The 19,199-nt window shown below is 52.3% G+C and overlaps 1 protein-coding gene and 1 long non-coding RNA gene across 3 annotated transcripts in view; one reads left to right on the forward strand and one right to left on the reverse strand.

The window, feature by feature from the left end:
• XXYLT1 (xyloside xylosyltransferase 1) overlaps positions 1-16,545 on the reverse strand; it is a 195,708-nt gene extending 179,163 nt beyond the window's left edge. Inside the window, exon 1 of one of the 2 annotated variants that reach the window (XM_024245294.3) lies at positions 15,926-16,545. In XM_024245294.3, the coding sequence (XP_024101062.1) occupies positions 15,926-16,429 (504 nt within the window). In that variant the 5' untranslated portion in view covers positions 16,430-16,545. The remainder of the gene's footprint in view (positions 1-15,925) is intronic. The other variant, XM_054550997.2, reaches the window with a different exon arrangement.
• On the forward strand, positions 7,616-8,927 carry LOC129058287 (uncharacterized). Its single transcript, XR_008523368.1, has 3 exons — positions 7,616-7,706; positions 8,264-8,412; positions 8,740-8,927. It is a non-coding gene; the product is annotated as an uncharacterized LOC129058287 (long non-coding RNA).
• Positions 16,546-19,199: the final 2,654 nt, after the last annotated feature.

The following is a 19,199-nucleotide window of genomic DNA, read 5'->3' on the forward strand; positions in this document are numbered from 1 at the left end:
GGGGCAGGTGATATGACTGGGCCCCTGCTACAGAGAGGAAGTGGTTCAGAGAATGTAAACAACTACCCCCCACCTCCCAGAAAGATGAGGTAGAGCCAGGATCTAAAGCGGCCCATCTGTAGCCAACACCATACTCATTCAAGAGACACACACCCATTCCTACACCAGCTGCGCAGGAAGGAGAAAGAAGTCAGACTCGGACCCTATCCCCAACCGCCCCAGGCTGGGAAATTCACCAGCACTGGGGACAGAGCAGGGGATAGCAGCAGCATCAGAAAGACCCATAAGGCCATAGGTTTGCAGAGGGAATGCAGTCCCTCAGCAAGGAGCTTGAGTCAGACTAAACCAGCAGAAAAGGCGGTTTCCGAGTACCATGCTCGCACAACAGGGAGCTGCTGCCCAGGCCCGGAGATCCCTGTGACAGTCACGGCAGGACCGGGGCTGCAGGAGTGCAGAGCCAGGCAGGAGACAGCGGCGGGGTTCCCTACCCCACACGGCTCGCACCCACGGGCTCAGCCCCCAGCAGGACCCAGTCGGGCTGGGGACTCAGCTCCATCCAAGTGGGCTGAGCAGGGCCAGGCAATGGGATGGAGGGAGCCGTGACTCTGGGCCTGCAGCTGAGGAGGCCGCAAAGCTTCCTTCTGGAGCAGCTGATCAGTGGACGTGGAGCAAAGCCTTTCATTGTCCACAAAACACAGGCGACTGCAGGGAGTCACAAGTGGGTGAGATCCAAAAGCTGTGTCAGGCTAGGAACCAAAACAGAAGACAAACCAGCGCACAGAGCAAGCACAGCATAGCACTGGCTTCCGAACACACGGGAGACCATGGGTGCAGGGAACCAGAGACGGCACAGGAGAGCTGCTCCCAGTCTCCCTTGTCCACTGAGCAGCTGTGTGGCCCTGAGCAAGTTGCTTGGCCTCTCTGGGCCCCAGTTTTCTCATGGATAACATGAATAGACTCAAGTCCAGGACCAGAGACTGGACTCCCTCCAACCCAGACCTCTTCTGCAGCTAAATGAGGGAGGTGGGGCTCCAACATCTCAGCCTGTAAATCCTACCTCCTAGAAAGAGGCTCCCTGCTGTTCTATGGGCAGCTCCTAGAGGAAGGAGGGAAGGTCCACCCCGGGCAGCCCTGGGATTCCCCTGTTCTGTGCCACCCAGCTGACCAGGGGAAGAGGCCACCCAGCCAGCAGCAGGCACAGGGGCACTGTGGGAACCCTTCTGGCGGGGCCCCAGCTCTCACAGAGCATTCTTGGCTTTGGAGGGACAAGAACAAACCGCCAAAATCAACAGGCATCGGGCAGAGTGCTGAAGAATCAGCAAGCCGGACTCCAATCACGGCTCCGAGCAAGCTCATCTGTGCAGCCTCTTCCTAGGGGAGACTAGCTACCCCTCACAGGCCCGACTGCTCCAAGGTTAAATGAAGGAGGAAAAGCAGGATCCAGCATGGTGCCTGCCACCTAGGGGAAATCTTGCAATGGTGGCAGCTGTGGCTCATTGATGGTGATGATAAACCTGAGACACCTCTGGTCATTCCATGCCTCTCGCCCTCATGCTCCGCAGGCCTGAAGTGCGGCCTCGCACAGGGCAGGGCCCGAGAAATGAACCAGTACCTCCCAGAGGACGGAAGGAAAGTCAGCACGGCAGCTTTGCCCAGGGTCATTCCAGGGATTATCCCAGAAAGAGGGGAAGAGCAGCCTCCTCATGCCCTGCAACCTCTCACCCGCACATTCAGGATGGGGTCTGGAAAGGGCATGAGCTCTGTAAGCCCCCAGCACTGTTTACACACACTCGGAAGAGAACAGACTGTTACTCAGAGCCAGAGCGTCCCCACTCCTCTTATGGATGAGAAACTGAGGCAAAGACATCAGAAGGCCTTGCTAATGGAAGCCAGGGTCAGAGGAAGACCCAGAACTCAGGATCAATAACATCTGGGCAGGACTCTGTCCACCACACTCCAGCTGAAGTGAGCGCCCAGGGGCAGGTGCAGGCTGAAGAGCTTGCCCAGGGCACTGCCTGCCAGCCGGGGCTCTAGGCAGACCAAGCAACCTCCCCAGGGCTCTCAGGTGAGGGAGACAAGTGACGCCCCTTGTACCTCCCAAGGGCCAGCATCAGCATTTCTTCATGGTAATGCAAGGGGGACAGTTCCAAAACCCAAAACACCACTGACACTTCATAGCTAGTGTCAGGCTGGATGACTTTCTGCAGGAGAACGCATGACAAGAGGGACCGGGAAGCCTTCTTTACAAGCTTGAGGCCTCTGTACGCGGCCAAGGACGCCATGTCCTGCAGGTCTGAGCAGCATGTGCACAGGACATCTGACGGGCACCGGTGCCCAGCCATCCCACCCCGGCCTTCCACGGCTGCACTCACACCCCGCTGCCCACCGTGCTGGCATCCAGCTCCTCCAGTGTGCGAGCCTATGCAGGCTCACCCACGCCAGGCCGTGCGCCACTACATCCTGGAGACACAGAATGAAATAAGACAGCCCTCACCCCCCAGCAGCTGGCAGAAGGGCCAGTGTCAGCTCGGCAGGAGCCAGGGGAAAGGGGCTCACCAGGGTGGAGGTGAGAGGTGGGTCCCCACATAACTGGCACCGTCCGAGCTTCATCATGAAAGGCGAGTTAATCAGATGAAGATGGGAGGAATGGGTGATCCGGGGAAGAAGCCCCTGAGCAAAGTCCCAGAGATGGGAAGTGGCCGCAACCTCAGGCAGTCCAGCCAGGTGGATCACCATGGCAGCCAGGTACATCCTGGCTGGGCCGGCACAGGCCCCCCCAGCTCTCCCTGTGGCTCGTGCTCCGGAGTCCTGGCTACTGCTGACTCTCTGCCAACCCAGAGAGCCACATACTCACCCAGCCAGGCCGCCCCACCCCAGCCGCTCCCCTCTGCCCCATCTTCTGGTGATGACTCTCCTGCCAGGGACAGAGGACAGAGCCAGTCTGTGGCTCCAGCTGCCTGAGTTCCCTCATCTCTAAGGTGGGCAGGTCACCTCCTACCCATGTACCATGGATGTATATCCTCCAAGCTCCCTGCCCCCCAGCCAGCCTCTCCATCCTCACAAAGCAGCCCCGGCACACCCACAATCCTCGACCCTGTGTCTTCCTACCTCCTAGAGAGCAGGTGGCCGAGGGTACCCTAAGCAAAGCCTGCACTATGCCTGATCTTGTGCAGGTTTTTCAGACTGACAAATCCACCTGCTGAGCCTATGAAGCCCCTGCAGAATCCCACCCTGACCAGGACTCAGGGAGCCTGGCCACTTGAGTGGTCATACAAAGCTCCCATCCTGGGCTGCTGTGATGCTCTGGCAAAAGCAGGGCCACCTCACAGCCTTCAACGAGGCAAGAGCAACAGAGGGTGAGGCCAGAGACCCCACTCGGGGGACAGCGTGGCAGCCAGGCATAGGAGCAGGCTCTGGGAGTCTGTGGGGTTATGTGGATTCATGAGCGTCTCCCCAGAGGCCCGGCCTTTTTAAGTCATTTACAGCTTACACTCGGCTGATGCCCAAAAATGACTAGAAACAGTTAGTGTGTGTAATCAGACCAAGAAAACACATCAAAAACCATTAAGAAGGAAACAAAACATCAAAATTTGATCAAAAATTGTGTAATTGTGCACCATTTACTATAAACAAATTTGAATTGGAACCTTCGAGAAACTAAGGAACGTTCATAGAGGTGACTCTGTCATCTACACAAGACTACAAAGGCTTCATCATCCTGACAAGCAGCAGCTCCCACTCCAGAGCACAGGCCGGTTAGCATTGCAGAGCCTCTGCCCAGGGCCAGGCAGGGCTAGGGCCTGTGGGGAAGGGATGTGATGAAGATGAGCCTCTTCCTTCCAGCAGGAAAAAGAAAGTGTGGATGCCTCTGAACATCAAATAAGGCTAAGGTGTCCTGTGCTTTCAGAGAGAGGCAAACAATATATTGCCAAGAGGTGGGGGAGGGAGGAGTGTCAGAGAAGAAAACAACACCGTAGTTTGGAGAACTGAAGACTTGCAGAACACAGGGACACCGGAAATAAACCTGGGCAGAAAGCTGTTTTGCAAGCTAGCTGCACTGCCCTCCAACTGAATCAACGGTATCAGCATGGTGAATAAACAGGTATGTGCTTTCTAGAGTGACAACGGCAGGGTGTCAGCTCCCAACACACCTGTTCCGGTACCATTATTAGCAGCCACCATTGACCAAGCACCTGCCATGTGCCAGGCTGTGAGCTGCCTCATTTCATCTGTCATCTGAGCAGCACACCTGTGCTATCCCCAGGCCTGCCTGAGCAGGACCGCAAGGGCCAGCCTCTGGGAGACTAGTCCCACAAGCAGAGGATGGCTTAATCGGGGCTGCTTAACAGTCATCGCCCTAATAAATAAAACAAATGGCTTTAATTTAAAACACATTAACTTAACAGCAGGCTTTCTGTCAGCTGATGAGGCCTGGCTCCACTGCTCAGAACAGGCAAGTAGAGTTGCCTCTTGGGGTCAGAGCCGTGAAGTCAAGGTCCCTGTGGCTTGCGGGTAAGGCGTGGGACATGATGTTGCCCTGGTCATTTTGACTTGTCTTCCACAACCCACACGACGGTGTGAGTGGTCCCAGGGCGAAAAACAAGAGCTCTGGATGGGAAGGGTGTGAGGAAGGGCAGCAGGGAGGCCTTCGGGCCCCGCCAGGCGGCCCTTCCAGCAAGCAGGCAGCCGGGCTCCTCCTCCCAGGGAGAGGCCTCCTGCCCCAGGTACAGGCCTGGGAAGCCCTCATCTCACCGCGGGGACAGTCGCGTGGGACAGGCCTGTAAGGTGGCATCCGAGTCCTTCCCGCAATTAAGGACGCCGGGCTCCAGGCCAGCGCCAGGGACAGCCCCAGCACCAGGGCGCCCCCCGGAGCCGGCCTCTGGCAGCCTCCGGTCTTTTGCCAAACTCCCCACCAGCGCCAGGATACCGCGGGCCACCCCCACCACGTGGCTCCAACAGACACGTTTCCCACACTGGCTGCGGAGGCCCGCCGGGTGTGACGGGGACCAGGCGGACTGGAAAGGATGTGGCTGCGGCCCCGGGGAGGACCAGGCAGGAGCGACGGGCCTCCCCCATGCATCCTCCCTCCGACTGTGCTGCCGGATCGCCCGTCCCAGCGGCTCGGCCCCGCCTTGTCCAAAGGGCTCATCAAAGCCGGTTTACCAGCGGCCCAGGAAGGAAATGACAGCCCGCCACAGCCCCGCCGACTGCCTTTCATTTCAGTGCTTTCGAAACAAGGGAGGGCGGGGCTAGAGGAGGAAAAAAACACCCCGCGGGAGCCTCAGGCTTCGGGGGCTGCAGCCGTGCTCACCTCGCAGGCCGGGGGTCGGGCGCGCAGACGCGGTGCAGCGGCGCCCCCAAGCGGCCGCGCGGGGCACTGCACTCGGCCCGTGTGTCGGCCCCGGGCAGGGGAGGGACCGCGCCGCGGAGGAGGGGCCAGCTCCGCCCAACGCCCGACGCCCGCGGCCCCTCCTCTCCAGACCGGGGGCCCCGTGCTGACCGCAGCCGCCGAGGGCCTCCAGCGCACATCCCGGAGCACAGGACAAAACCTGTGCCTGCACCGCAGCCCCCGTCCAGCTCCCGCAACACTGACCCCCCTGGGCAGCCTCGGGCACAGGGCGGCTGGAAAGCCAGCCCCGGACACCGCGCGGATTCTGCCTCCTGGAGGTCGGACTGCATCCTCCCGTCCCGTCCAGGGGGAGACAGGGAGGCGAAGCCCCCCAGGATAGGCGAAGACGACAGGCCCTGCCACCTCCACTGTGGGTATTAGGGTGGGCTGCCTCTCAACCCACCCTTCCGAAAAAGACGGGGCTGCTGCTAACACCTCCCTCAAACAGCAGAGGAGCTGCCTGGGCTGGTTCTAAAGGCAGCTCGGTGTGGCACTTAGTCACTGCCCCTTTCTGGCCCAGGGTATCAGCTGGGCGGGGGGCACTGCGCCCAGAGCTTCCTTCCCATTCCGATGTTTGGTGAACCTGCAGCCCTCCCTGAAGCAGAGTGAGAGGGAAGCTGCACTCCCAGAAAGCGCAGTTTTGGTTCAGATTGAATGGATTTATTTGGGGTGTCATCAGCAGGCGGATGACAGATTGTGAGGTGGGCTACAGCCCAACCCTCATCCCCACACCCGCAGCCCCTTGGCACAGCTGCTAGCAGGGTCCAGAAGTGCCTCCTGCTGCTCTGGGAGCTCCGTAAGCCACCTGCTCTCAGCCTCAGGGATTCCACACCTCTTTCCCCAGCCTCAGCCATGCTCAAGTGAGGCGTCTGCACTTTTATACATTCTAAAGGCCTGAACAGGCCGGACGCGGTGGCTCACGCCTGTAATCCCAGCATTTGGGGAGGCCGAGGCGGGCGGATCACCTGAGGTCAGGACTTGGAGCCCAGCCTGGGCAACATGGTGAAACCCTGTCTCTACTAAAAATACAAGAGTTAGCCGGGCACGGTGGCGCAAGCCTGTGTAATCCCAGCTACTCGGGAGCTGAGGCAGGAGAATCGCTTGAACCCGGGACATGGGACATGGAGGTTGCAGTGAGCTGAGATCACACCACTGCACTCTGGCCTGGGGGACAAAGCAAGACTCCATCTCAAAAAGAAAAGAAAAAGAAAAAGAAAATTAAGGAAAAGAAAAGAAAAGTAAAGAGGGGAGGGGAGGGGAACAAATGTTGCTACTATGACAGAGCAAGACTCCATCACTAAATAAATAAATAAATAAAGTACTGAACAAATGTTGCTACTATTATTCTCCTAATCAAGACTTCATACCAGTAAACATCCCCTTGCTGACTTTAGGCACATCAGTGTACACGTCAGAAATTTCCAAACCATGTTCTCAGAATATGCCCATTTCTAGCGATGTTGTAACACCTTACAAGGTAAGGAGGGGAAAGTCAAGGTAATTGCTTTTTGTTTTTTTCTAATAAAATGCATTTTGGTAAATATATTTTAAAAATACCAAATACATGTATGTAGTTGTCCTTAGCAACATGTAATCATCTCATTATTTGTCATTAGGGAAATGCAGACCAAAACTAAAATGAGATACCACTTCACACCCACTAGAATAGCTGTAATTGAAAAGATGGATGATTACAAGTGCTGGTGAGGATGTGGAGAAATCAGAACCTCCACACACTGCTGGTGGGAATGTAAAATGGTATAGCTACTGAGTTTGGCAGTTCCTCAAAAGGTTAAACAGAGTTAACGATTCCACTGCTAGGTTATACCCCAGTGATGTGAAAACATACGTCCACACAAAAACTTCTAAGTAAATGTTCACAGCAACATTATTCATAATAGCCTCAAAGCAGAAACAACCCAAATGTCCATCAACTGATGAATGGATGATGTGGTTTATCCATACGATGGAATAGTATCCAACCATAAAAAAGGGTGAAGCATTAATGCAATGCTACAACATGAACCCTAAAAACACTAGGCTAAAAGAAGCCAGACACAAAAGACCACATATTAGCTGAGCCCATTTGTAGTAAATACTCAGAAGAAACCCATTTATACAGACGGCAAGCTGATTTGTAGTCTCTAGGGACGGGGGAGGCAGGAGGATGGAGAGTGGCGCTAATGGATACAGGGTTTCTGAGGTGACAAGCATTCTAGAATCAGTGGTCAACCTTGGTGTACAATCTTGGGAATCTAGAATCGGTGGACAACCTTGGGAATACACTAAAAACCACTGGATTGTATACATTAAATGGGTGAGCTTTATGGTACATGAATTATATTTCAATTTTTATTGCAAAAAAAAGCAATTATCTATCTTTTTAAAATATGGCCTACAGGAACAAGGAACAGTCAGGAAGTCATGCGGAATGACTGATGCCCAAAGCTGAAGCAGTTAATCCATGCATTGAGGCCCCCATAGATTTTATAAATCCCCATTGATCAGTGTATTTCATCTATATCATGACCCCAAGGCTTTGCCTTATCAATTTCAACACATCCTTGCGGGCTTCTCCAGAGTTTATTGTATTCGATACAATACTGTACAAAGTTATTCCCCATATATCTGTGATTATAAAGTTTTCCATAAGAAACATACATTGGTACACAAACTACTACAGCTGTTTTCAAGAGTATATTACAATTTAAAAGAATGCCACTGTTAAATGCATTTGATAAAATGGGCACTGTTCTCTAAACACTGCCGTATAAAATGTCGGCCTATCTTTTCAAAGAGCCTCTCTCTTCAGGACACGTTTCTTTGATCACCTCTTTTCCAGACCATCATAACTTATTCAAAAGTTTCATTCAGGTGCAAGGTGCCCGCTGCTGTGACAAGCTGGAAAATCCATTGCATTTCCAGGGTCACCTGTTTGTCATTAGCTTCATCAATGAGACAGCCAGCATCAAGGTCAAGGTCCTCACATCCAGGCTTCTCTCAAGCCCCACCAAGGAGCTAAGGTATTCAACTTTTCCAAGTCACTCACGGGTTTGCTCTTGCAATCAAAGAAACTCTGAGAATCCCCTACTGCATTTTAACATTTGTCCAGTCATTCCTAGTCCTTGGCACATGCTCCTCCTGGAACCCGACAGGGTAAACCTGTTGGTAACCCAACCTGTAAGGTAACCCAACCTGTAAAGTGGATGGTAAGGTTTAAAGGGTGTCCCTTGGAATTCATGTGTTGGAAATGTGAGCCCCAGTGACGTTGCTGGGAGGTGGGACTTTTATGAGCTGATGAAGTCATTAAGAGGGACTCATGCCTGGCCTGGGTTACTTCTCTTGGGAAGGAGCGAGTTCTCACTCTCCTCACGGCACTGGATGAGTTAGCAAGAGTGGCTGTTATAAAGCCAGGCGTCCCTCACGCTGTGCGCCTTCCGCATGCCTCTGCTTCCCTCCCCAGAAGCTGTCACCATGCTCTTGGACTTCCCAGCCTCCAAAACCTCAAGCTAAATAAATATCTTTCCTTTTCTAAATTACCCAGTCTCGGGTATTGTTATGGTGACAGAAAACAGATGATGATCGTGGGGGATGTGCAGTTTCCTTCTTCCTCTTAACTTGTCACCAGGAAATGGAGCAACCCAGTCTCAGGCTCTGAAAGAGGCTGAGGTGTGAGGGAAAAGGGGCAGATCACTGAGAACCCTTCTAGGATATCCTGGGTTGAATCACTATAGTTATTAGTCAGTCAACTATAAATATTTATTGAGAACATAGAATGTGCCAGAAACAGTGCTGAGACTATCGTGTTGATGGGAAAAAGAGGAAGCACCCATTCTCCATTGTTCTGTGCTTCTATATGGAGGATGCTCTCCTGGACAAACACTCCGGCCTCTAGCTCCCCGCCCCATCCTCCTCTCCTCCTTGCACACTAACTCCTCCTTAAGGCAGGAGGAGAAACTTATCTGACGGGTGAGTTTGGGAGGCAAGTCAGCCCCGGCCCCCACCTCTCTTTCTCTTCTCCGGAATCTCCCTGTGCAGAACCTGCCCATCCCTGCAGGAGGCAAGCAGCTGCCAGAGCTGTCTGTGCCTCCAGAAGTCTGTCCAGTTCTTGTGTCCCAGGTTAAGAGACTGCTTGCCAGCTCTATCACTTCCAACTCAGGCCAGAAATAAGGATGGCATCTATGGGGTTCCCATAAGCCTCAATAGACGAAGGTAGGTAAGGTCTCTGCCTTCTGGAGATTACCTTCCAGGAGGGAGACAGAGAGACTACAAACAAGTTAACAGGATAGTTACTTGCTCAAACATGCAGAGCACACTCCAACCTGAGACCCACACACTTGCAGGTGCCTCAGACGGAGTCTCGCCCAGATGGCTGGGGCTCCCTCACTTCCTTCAGGCTCTGCGCAAATGGCACCTTATCCATGGAGCCTTCCCAGACCACCTGTGCACCACGGCTAACAACTCCCCACACTGACAACCACACACTTGCTATCTCTGCAGCCTGCTTTCTTTCTCTCTGTAGAACTGATCACAATCTGACTCACTCTATATTTATTTGTTAAAAATCCATCTCCTATACATTCCCCGCAACCCCAGAATTTAAGCTCCATGAAGGCAGAAACTTGTTCTGTTCCCTGCTGTTCACAAGTACCTAGAACAGTGCCTGGCACAGGATATGCACTCAACAACACCCGATAAATGAATACATGAAAAAATGAATACATGCTATAAAAGAAATGCACAGCCAGGCGTGTTGGCTCACAACTGCAGTCCAACATTTTGGGAAGCTAGGGCAGGAGGATCACTAGTTTGAGACCAGCCTGGGAAAGAAGGTGAGATCCCATCTCTACAAAACAATTAAAAAAAAAATTAGCTGTGCATGGAGGCACATGCCTGTAGTCCTAGCTACTCAGGAGGCTGAGGCAGGAGGATCCCCTAAGCCCAGGAGTTTGAAGCTACAGTGAGCTGTGATCACACCACCGTGCTCTACTCTAGCCTGCGCGGCAGACAGAAACCCTGTCTCAAAAAAAAAAAAAAAAAAAAAAAAAAAAGGCTGGGCGCAGTGGCTCACACTTGCAATCCCAGAACTTTGGGAGGCCAAGGCAGGTGGATCACCTGAGGTCAGGAGTTCATGACCAGCCTGGCCAACATAGTGAAACGCCATCTCTGCTAAAAATACAAAAATTGTCTGGGTGTAGTGACAGGCACCTGTAATCCCAGCTACTCAGGAGGCTGAGGCAGGAGAATTGCTTGAAAAGAGGCGGAGGTTGCAGCGAGCCAAGATCGCACCCTTGCACTCCAGCCTGGGTGACAGAACGAGACTCCATCTCAAAAAAAAAAAAAGAAAAAAATGCACAAGGTGATGGGAAAGATGAAGGCTGGCATGAGGGCTGCGTTAGAAAAGAGATTCAGGGAAGGTCTTTCTGAACGATTAACATTTGAGCTGATAGCACAAGGGAAATACCACAAAGACGCAATATTGCTGTGCTCCATGGAGGCCGTACAAACAGTGGCTGGGGGGCCCCACCGCCTCTGCAGAGAGCTGGCCAGCATGGGGAAGGTGGGGAGGCATGAGAGGCGCCTTGAGGCCTGTTCACTGTGATCATTTTCCCAGAAGTCAGTAGAGTAGAACCATGTGATGAGACTGGACCCGAAACAATACACACAGCAGCACTGGGCTAAACTGGACTAAATGCGACCCAGCAACACAGATGTGATGGCCCCAGCTCCAGCCGCCATCCTGGACCACGAAGACAGTGCCACTCTCAGGGAGGGTGAAACAGAGAGCTGGAAGGAGCCGAGGACCCTGGTGACTTCACGAAGCCCCCATGCCAGGCCAGGAATGCCTACCTCTGGACTGCATTGAAATGAGCCATAAATTCAACCTTGTTTAAGCCACCATTATTTGGGGGTTTCATGGTATATTCTGTCAAACCCGATCCGGCAGGAAAGGCACATGGAAGGGATAAGTCTTGATCTAAGTTTTACAAGCATGAGACTGCACTCGACAGAGAGACAACAGATGCTCAGAAGCAGAGCAAGCAAAGCGCCATGACAAGGAACAGCTTGTCCTAGAACTCAGGAAGCTCAGCCACTGTTGTGGGTCTAGGACATTGAAATGACCTGGGAGGACAGGTAGCCAGAAGCCACTGGAGGTTCTGAATGGAAGCGATACAATAAAGGCAGCATTCTGGCCGGGTGCGGTGGCTCATGCCTGTAATCCTAGCACTTTGGGAGGCTGAGGCAGGCGGATCATAAGGTCAAGAGATCGAGACTATCCTGGCCAACATGGTGAAACCGCATCGCTACTAAAAAATACAAAAATTAGCTGGGTGTGGTGGTGGGTGCCTGTAGTCCAGCTACTCAGGAAGCTGAGACAGGAGAATCGCTTGAACCCGGGAGGCAGAGGTTGCAGTGAGCCGAGACCACAACACCGCACTCCAGCCTGGTGACAGAGCAAAACTCTATCTCAAAAAAAAAAAAAGAAAAAGGAAAAAAAAAAAAGGCAGCATTTGAGCAAGGTGAATGTGGCAGTCTTTTCCAGATCAGCACAGCCAGAACAGCCTGGATGGAGAGTCATAGTCAAACAGTTCCTGAACGCCCACTATGAGCCAGGCGTCGCGCTCCCCACGGCAGGTTACCCAGAGGACAGGATGCCTGAACTGGGTCTGACAGACCAGCAGGAGAGCACTCCTGGATTTCTTACAGCAGTGAATCCCAAGCCTGCCTATGTAGCTCCATCCAAATACAGATCTCCAGGCCCTACCCAGGAGATTCTGAGCCCACAGGCTGGGGTGGGGGCCAGGATTCTGTATTTTTAAAAGTGTCCCGAGGTGATTCTGATGCATTTAGAAAATGGACTTACTGTATAGGCTAGAAGCAGCTCCTATACTGGTCCCTGGAACATCTCAAGTTCCGGAGTTTACTGATGAACAAATAATATGCTTCCCTGTTCACAGATAACAAACAGATTAATTAAAACTTTCAAACATATTTAAAACAAGATACATGAATCCTTTTTAGCTAATATCCAATCAGCCAAAATAAAATCTAAGGTCACTAATAATGCTCTGTGATCTATTTCTGCAACCATTTCAGCTAAAAGGTGTTTCCATGCCACTTGAAAATGGCCTGAGACCTCGGTGTGTGGGCACCAGCCCCGTGCCAGTTCACTGCGGCCCTGCTCTGCATCTTGCAGCCATGCTGAGGTCCCAGAGCCATCCAAAGGGAAGAGGAGCCCCCAGGCTATCTTCAGACAGTTCTAACACAACTCAAATCAATTCTCCCTGGGAATAAACTGCCCCCTGCACTTTACCTTACAAGACAGAGGTGCTCCTTAAAGGGGAAATATGGCACAAAGGGAACAGCACTGACCTAGGATGTAGATCCAGCCACAACTGAGTAACTCTCCAGAAAGCCTTGGGCAAGTTTCCTCACCTGTCATGCTATATACTCCAAATCCCTTCCAGCTCTGGCACAGCCAGAGTGAGAAATTCTAGTTTCCTTCTTCCGAGTCAATACTGAAAAAACAATTCCAGTATAAAATTCCCTCATCTGTCAGGTGCTAGGGAGGCAGCATTGAAGACATGTCAATGTCAATTCCCTTAACGAGCTTAGAGTCTAGCAAGGAAGACAAATAATTACTCCAACGATTATATAAACACAACTGTGATAAATGTTACTAAGGAAAGTGCTTGGAGTTTGAAAGTGTGTAATGGGGGCTCAGGAAAGGTTTACCAAGGAAAGAACACCAAAGCCGAGACCTGAAAGCTGAGTACCAAGGATGGAGGCAGGGAGTACTCCAGACAGAGGAAAGGCATGTGTGATATGTTCTTTTAAGGAATATTCCAAACCTGAGGAAGAATTAAATCACAAATAAAATGAAGCAAACCTTTTAGAATCACACATTTAAAAGGAAAAAAGAACCCTTTTCATCACAAACAGAAAAATTTATGAAACATGAACTCAAAAATCATGGGAATGCCAGGTGCAGTGGCGTGTGCCTACGTAATCCCAGCTATGCGGGAGGCTAAGGCAAGAGAATCGCTTAAGCGCAAGAGTTCAAGACCAGCCTGGTCAACACAGCAAGAATTCTTATCAAAAACAAAACAAAACAAAGTAATGGAGGCCAGGCGCGGTGGTTCACGCCTGTAATTCCAGCACTTTGAGAGGCCAAGGTGGGTGGATCACCTGAGGTCAGGAATTTGAGACCAGCCTGGCCAACATGATGAAACCCTGTCTCTACTAAAAATACAAAAAATTAGCCAGACATGGTGGCAGGCACCTGTAATCCCAGCTACTCAGGAGGCTGAGGCAGGAGAATCACTTGAACCTGGGAGGTGGAGGTTGCAGTGAGCCAAGATCACACTGCTGCACTCCAGCCTGGGAGACAAGAGCGAAACTCTGTCTCAAAAAAAAAAAAAAAAAAATTAGCCAGCGTGGTGGTGGGTACCTGTAATTCCAGCTACTCGAGAGGCTGAGGCAGGAGAATCGCTTGAACCCAGGAGGCAGAGGTTGCAGTGAGCCAAGATCATGCCACTGCACTCCAGCCTAGGCAACAAGAGGGAAACGCCATCTCAAAAAAAAAAAAAAAAAAAAAATGTAACGAGAGCAATTTTATGCCAGGACTGATAAACCCTTATCCGCTCACTGACATCTGGCTAGAAGTCCCCAGACATTAAACCTTCACCCCTCACACCTCAACAGAGGAGGTATCAGTTCCCTCCGGTCATTTGCAGCTGCCTCCAGGTCTTGAGTGAGGCTGCCGGAACTGGGCCCAGTAAAGTGAGGTAGTCTGAGCATGAAACACTTACTCCAAGACAGGAGGAGCTCAGCCCTGAGGCTGGATCTACCCCTGGGCCAATAGTTCTGGTGCCAACTAAGATTGCCAGGCAATGTACATAGTGATGGATGGTAAGACATGATACAGTCACAGCACCAGGGAAGTAGAAGAGGAAAGAAGGGGCGGTTCCTTGGCTCCAAGGAGGGCATGGTATCTGAAGATGGGCAAGACTTGGAAATGGAGAGAAGGAGCACCCCAACAGTGGGAATGACAAAAGCAAATGCAAGTAGGCTGGAAGGCACTGGGTGTGCAGCCAGAGCTGCAGTGGGAGCTCGGGACAAGGGGATAGAGATCTGGCAACGGTGCAGAGTAGGCCCAGAAGAGATGACAATGCTGATCTTCAAGGCGGTGTTCGGAGACCTGGTCAAATCCCAAGATCTGCCCAGACTGACCCTATGGCCAAGGGCCTTCAGTTTTCTACCCTGAACTAGTGCAATGTTTCTCAAATATTAGGGTCATTAGAATCACCTGGGACAGGTTGCCAGGCTCCTCCTCCAGAGAGGACCTTCAGAGGTCCCAGGGTCTAGGGACTTTCTCAGGAGAAGTGAAAGCTGAGTAAAGAATGGCCAAGGGCCCAAGAGGACACTGTGGGCAGAGAGTACAGCATGTATAAGGCCCACTCTATACATAGCTAAGGTATGAGGTGCATGTAGAGAAAGGAGGAGAGGTGAAGCCAGAGAAGTGGACCAGGCTCACAACACAACAGCCCTACCAATAAACTGGGACTTGACTCCGCAGGCAACAAGGAGCCATCACAGACCCCCGAAGCCTGTAGGATCCTGGCAGCAGCTCCCCTAGTCACTCACATAACATAACTCCTGCCTCAGCATGCTTCCCCAACCAACATCAGTCTCCACCCTTTAATATTACCTACTACTCCTTAAAATCTGGCCTCGGATCCCCTCTGTACAACTATTAGGTCAAAATCAAATAAGCAATTTGACCTAGGCAATTCACACTATGTCAGGAACACATCTCAGACAAGGAGAGCCAGGCTTATAAACAGAGATGGAAGCTGTCACGGAGGCAGATTGGTCCAGCCTGGGACAAGGCGGCCAGCTGTGCTCTCCCCAGATCATATCTGTTCCTCTTGAGCTTTCTCTTCCTCATTCGGAGGAACTCCAGGCTTCTCTAAATGGGTTCATGGCCCTTGGAGGAAGGGGAAAAAGGGACACAGAGAGGAGATAAGATGGTTCACAATGAGTTTGACCAGATCCGACTGAAATACCTTAAGAGCAACGAGAAATGTCACTGCAACTTCAACACTTCCAGAGGCCTCACCAAGGCCCTCTCCAGTTGCTCAGGATGACTACTGGTGACCAGTCCCATCCTCATAAGTCAAAAACTGAGGAACACAAACAGAGGTGCAGACTCTGAAGGCAGTGCTGAACCCTGCAACGTTAGCAAAATGGGGGCACGCGGACTCTCCTGGGGGCTGCACTTAATTGGGGGAGAGGAAAACGAGGCGGTCATTAAAAACGCAACTCCACTCCTCAGCACCAGCTGAGGGCGTCTGGCTCCCGGACACGCCCCCGAACGAGACCTCCCGCAGGCTGTGAACACTACATTGCAAGCGGGCAGCGCAGGGAAGATCCTACCCCCTAGTTCCACGGATCCCCTCCGGGAGCGCGCGCTGACCTCGCCTAGGATGGGGTGGGCCACCCACCAGGAGCCCCCAGCTGCGGCCCGCTCACCTTGCACTTGAAGCCAGCGGCGGGCGGCAGGAGCTCCCGCAGCAGGCCCTTGGCCACCTCGCGGCTGGCCTCCTCGCTCACGAAGTGAAGGTTAAGCACCTCGTGCGCCTCGAACTTGGCGAGGCGCAGCAGTGAGCGCAGCGCGACGCGGGCCTTGGCCTGCAGCGCGGCATTGTGCTCCGCCTTGGTGAACATCATCAGCAGGTGGTAGTCCACCGGCCCGGCCCCGCCGCCCTCCAAGCTCTTGGCCTTCGCGCCGGGGGCTGGCGCCACGGAGCCCCGCGCCAGCTCCAGCGCGGGCGGCGAGGGCGCGGCGGGAGCCCCGGCGCGGGCCTCCTTCAGCCTCTTGGTGGCGCTGGAGAAGGTCTCCCGGCCTGAGCCGAGGTAGTAGAAGGCGCAGACGGCCAGCGCCGCGGCCAGCAGCAGGGCGCAGTAGTGGGAGCGCACAGCGCCCAGGCGCGCCATGGCCCGAGCGCATGGGAGCCCGCCTCGGAGGAGGCCCATGCGCTACGAGACCGCGGCGCCAGCGGTGCCAGCAACGCGGGAGAGCCCTCGGGTACCCGGACGCCGGCGGCCACTTAGCCCAGGCGGCAGGCGGCGGCCATGGCGGGGGCGGGGCCGCGCCGCCTGGAGCCAATCGCGGGCGCCGGTGCCCGGAGGGGCGGGGCCGGGCATGCCGAAACCGCTGGGTCCTAGGTTCCAAGGGTGTAAGAGGCGGGGTTAGGGTGGGATCCGGCGCCCGGCGTTAGGAGGGGCGGACTGAGGACCACAGCGTGCTGAGGGCTAGCCCGCTGTCCCGTCGGAGAAATGGCGCCCTACGCGGCGAGCCCCAGAGGATATCCAAGCTGAGTCTTGAAGGGAATGGAGGCGCCCTAACAGAGGAACTTAGGTTAGCCAAAAGCGAAGCTGGAAGCACCAAGAGTTTAATCTCTGCACCTTTTTTCCCTCAATTTCTTGGAGGCTTTAAGCCGTCTCGGCCTCTCCGTGCACACGAGCTGGAGCTAGGCAATTTAAACCGGCAGCTCCTCCCTTTTCCCGCTGCCCTGGGAGGAAATGGCCCGGGCCGCACGTCGCGCTGGAGGCCGAGCGGAGGGAGGCTGGAGGATGTGGCCAGCAGGGGGCCCCCGCCGCCCGCACGAACCTGCGAGGCTGCTCCCCGAGCCCCAGCGCCGCAAAGCCCTGGAGGGCGACATTCATCCACTTTTGTTTTATAAACAGACTTTTAACACTTTATCAACAGCCTCCTTGGGAGTACCAGGGAGTTTTGCACACCGAGGTCACCTGCCCAAGGTCGCACAGCTAGCCAGTAGCAATTTTGACCCTAGGCAGTTGCACACTGCTAACTAGATAAAAACGTACTAACTTCAGTCTTCTAAGAATTGAGGCTATACCAGTAGTTTTTAAGTAAACAACGTGCAAGTGCTGATCATGCTTGAGAGGAGGAGGTGAAAATAATGGACAAACGCACATATAGATTGGTCTCTCAGAGTTTATTGGGCTATGCCATCATTTCTCAAAGTGTAGGTAGAGCCCACCTTTCCCAGATTTCCGGTCCATCCCATTTTTAACTCTTGTTCTTTTCTATTGGAGCAGCACTTTTCTGGAAAACATTGGACCTCTGAAACAGGCCTGCAACAAGTTCACACATACTACTCACCTTGGGGAAAAAACCCAAATAGTAGAATTACCACACTCGAGCAGTTCATTTGATCCTTACAACTCTATGAGGTAGAAGCATTTTGCAATGGAGCAAATTGAGATTTAGAGAATTACCCAAATCTAGTAGGCTAGTAAATAATGGAGCTGGAATCCTAACCCAAGTCTTACTGTTTCCAAGTCCAAGCGTCTAGTCAAGATTAGCTCCAAAAGCAGTCACTCAAGCTCTCAGTGGTGTGTATTTTACCACAACTGTTAGCATATGGTTAACAGCTGATGAAGAGAGCAAGTCCTGGGGTGGATGATCCAGGCTGGAATTCAAGCTCTTCCGCTACAGGTTGCTGGACTTTACACACGTTACTTAATCACGCCGAACTACAATTACACCATATAGAAAATGGGGCTAATACTAGTATCTATGCCTCATTGGCTTATCAGAGACAATATTTAAAAAGCAGTTAGGCCGGGCGCCGTGGCTCACGCCTGTAATCCCAGCACTTTGGGAGGCCGAGGCGGGCGGATCACGAGGTCAGGAGATCGAGACCATCCTGGCTAACACAGTGAAACCCCGTCTCTACTAAAAATACAAAAAATTAGCCGGGAGTGGTGGCGGGCGCCTGTAGTCCCAGCTACTCGGGAGGCTGAGACAGGAGAATGGCGTGAACCTGGGAGGCAGAGCTTGCAGTGAGCCAAGATCGCGCCACTGTACTCCAACCTGGGCGACTGAGCGAGACTCCGTCTCAAAAAAAAAAAAAAGCAGTTAGAACAGTGCCTACCAATAAACTCTGCTAAAGACACCAAACTCCTTTTTTAAAGCCTAAATATCCAACATGTGCAAAAACACAATTCGGCAACCATAAGCTTTTCTGGGGTATTTATAAATAAACCCCAAATCTCTGTTAAAGCTTTATTATATGTTCCAGTCTCTCCAAGAAGCATGCGAGAGCTGTATTATTACATTCTAATTACTGTTCACTAATAAAGGAGAAGTAATCCCAGAATTGTGCCTTTTCGTCCCCTACCTACACCATCAATAAGGTGGGGGGTTTTTTCCCTCTGTTATTTTATATTTAATTTATTCAACAAATGTTTTTTCAAACCTTTGTAAGATCACTACTCCCGGAAATTTATGGCTAAGACACAATGATCATTTAAATTTTACATAGGGTGTGGCCGGATGTGATGGCTTATGCCTGTAATTCCAGCACTTTGGGAGGCTGAGGCAGGCAGATCACGAGGTCAGGAGTTCGAGGCCAGCCTGGCCAACATGGTGAAACCCCCGTCCCCACTAAAACTACAAAAATTAGCTGGGCATGGTGGCCAGCGCCTGTAATCCCAGCTACTCGGGAGGCTGAGGCAGGAGAATCGTTTGAACCTGGGAGGCAGAGGTGGCAGTGAGCTGAGATAGTGCCACTGCACTCTAGCCTGCGTGACACGGTGAGACTCCGTCTCAAAAAACTAAATAAAATTTTTAAAAAATCAAAAATACAAATAAAATAAAGTGCAGTGGTAGCACAATCAGGTCACTGTAACAAAAAAAAATTTTACACAGGAAATCAGAAAAATATATTGTTCTGACTTATCAATGATAATGTATCATTCTGACTTACCAATATTA

This window comes from Pongo abelii, chromosome 2, assembly GCF_028885655.2.
Source record: "Pongo abelii isolate AG06213 chromosome 2, NHGRI_mPonAbe1-v2.0_pri, whole genome shotgun sequence".
Classification (NCBI taxonomy): domain Eukaryota; kingdom Metazoa; phylum Chordata; class Mammalia; order Primates; family Hominidae; genus Pongo; species Pongo abelii.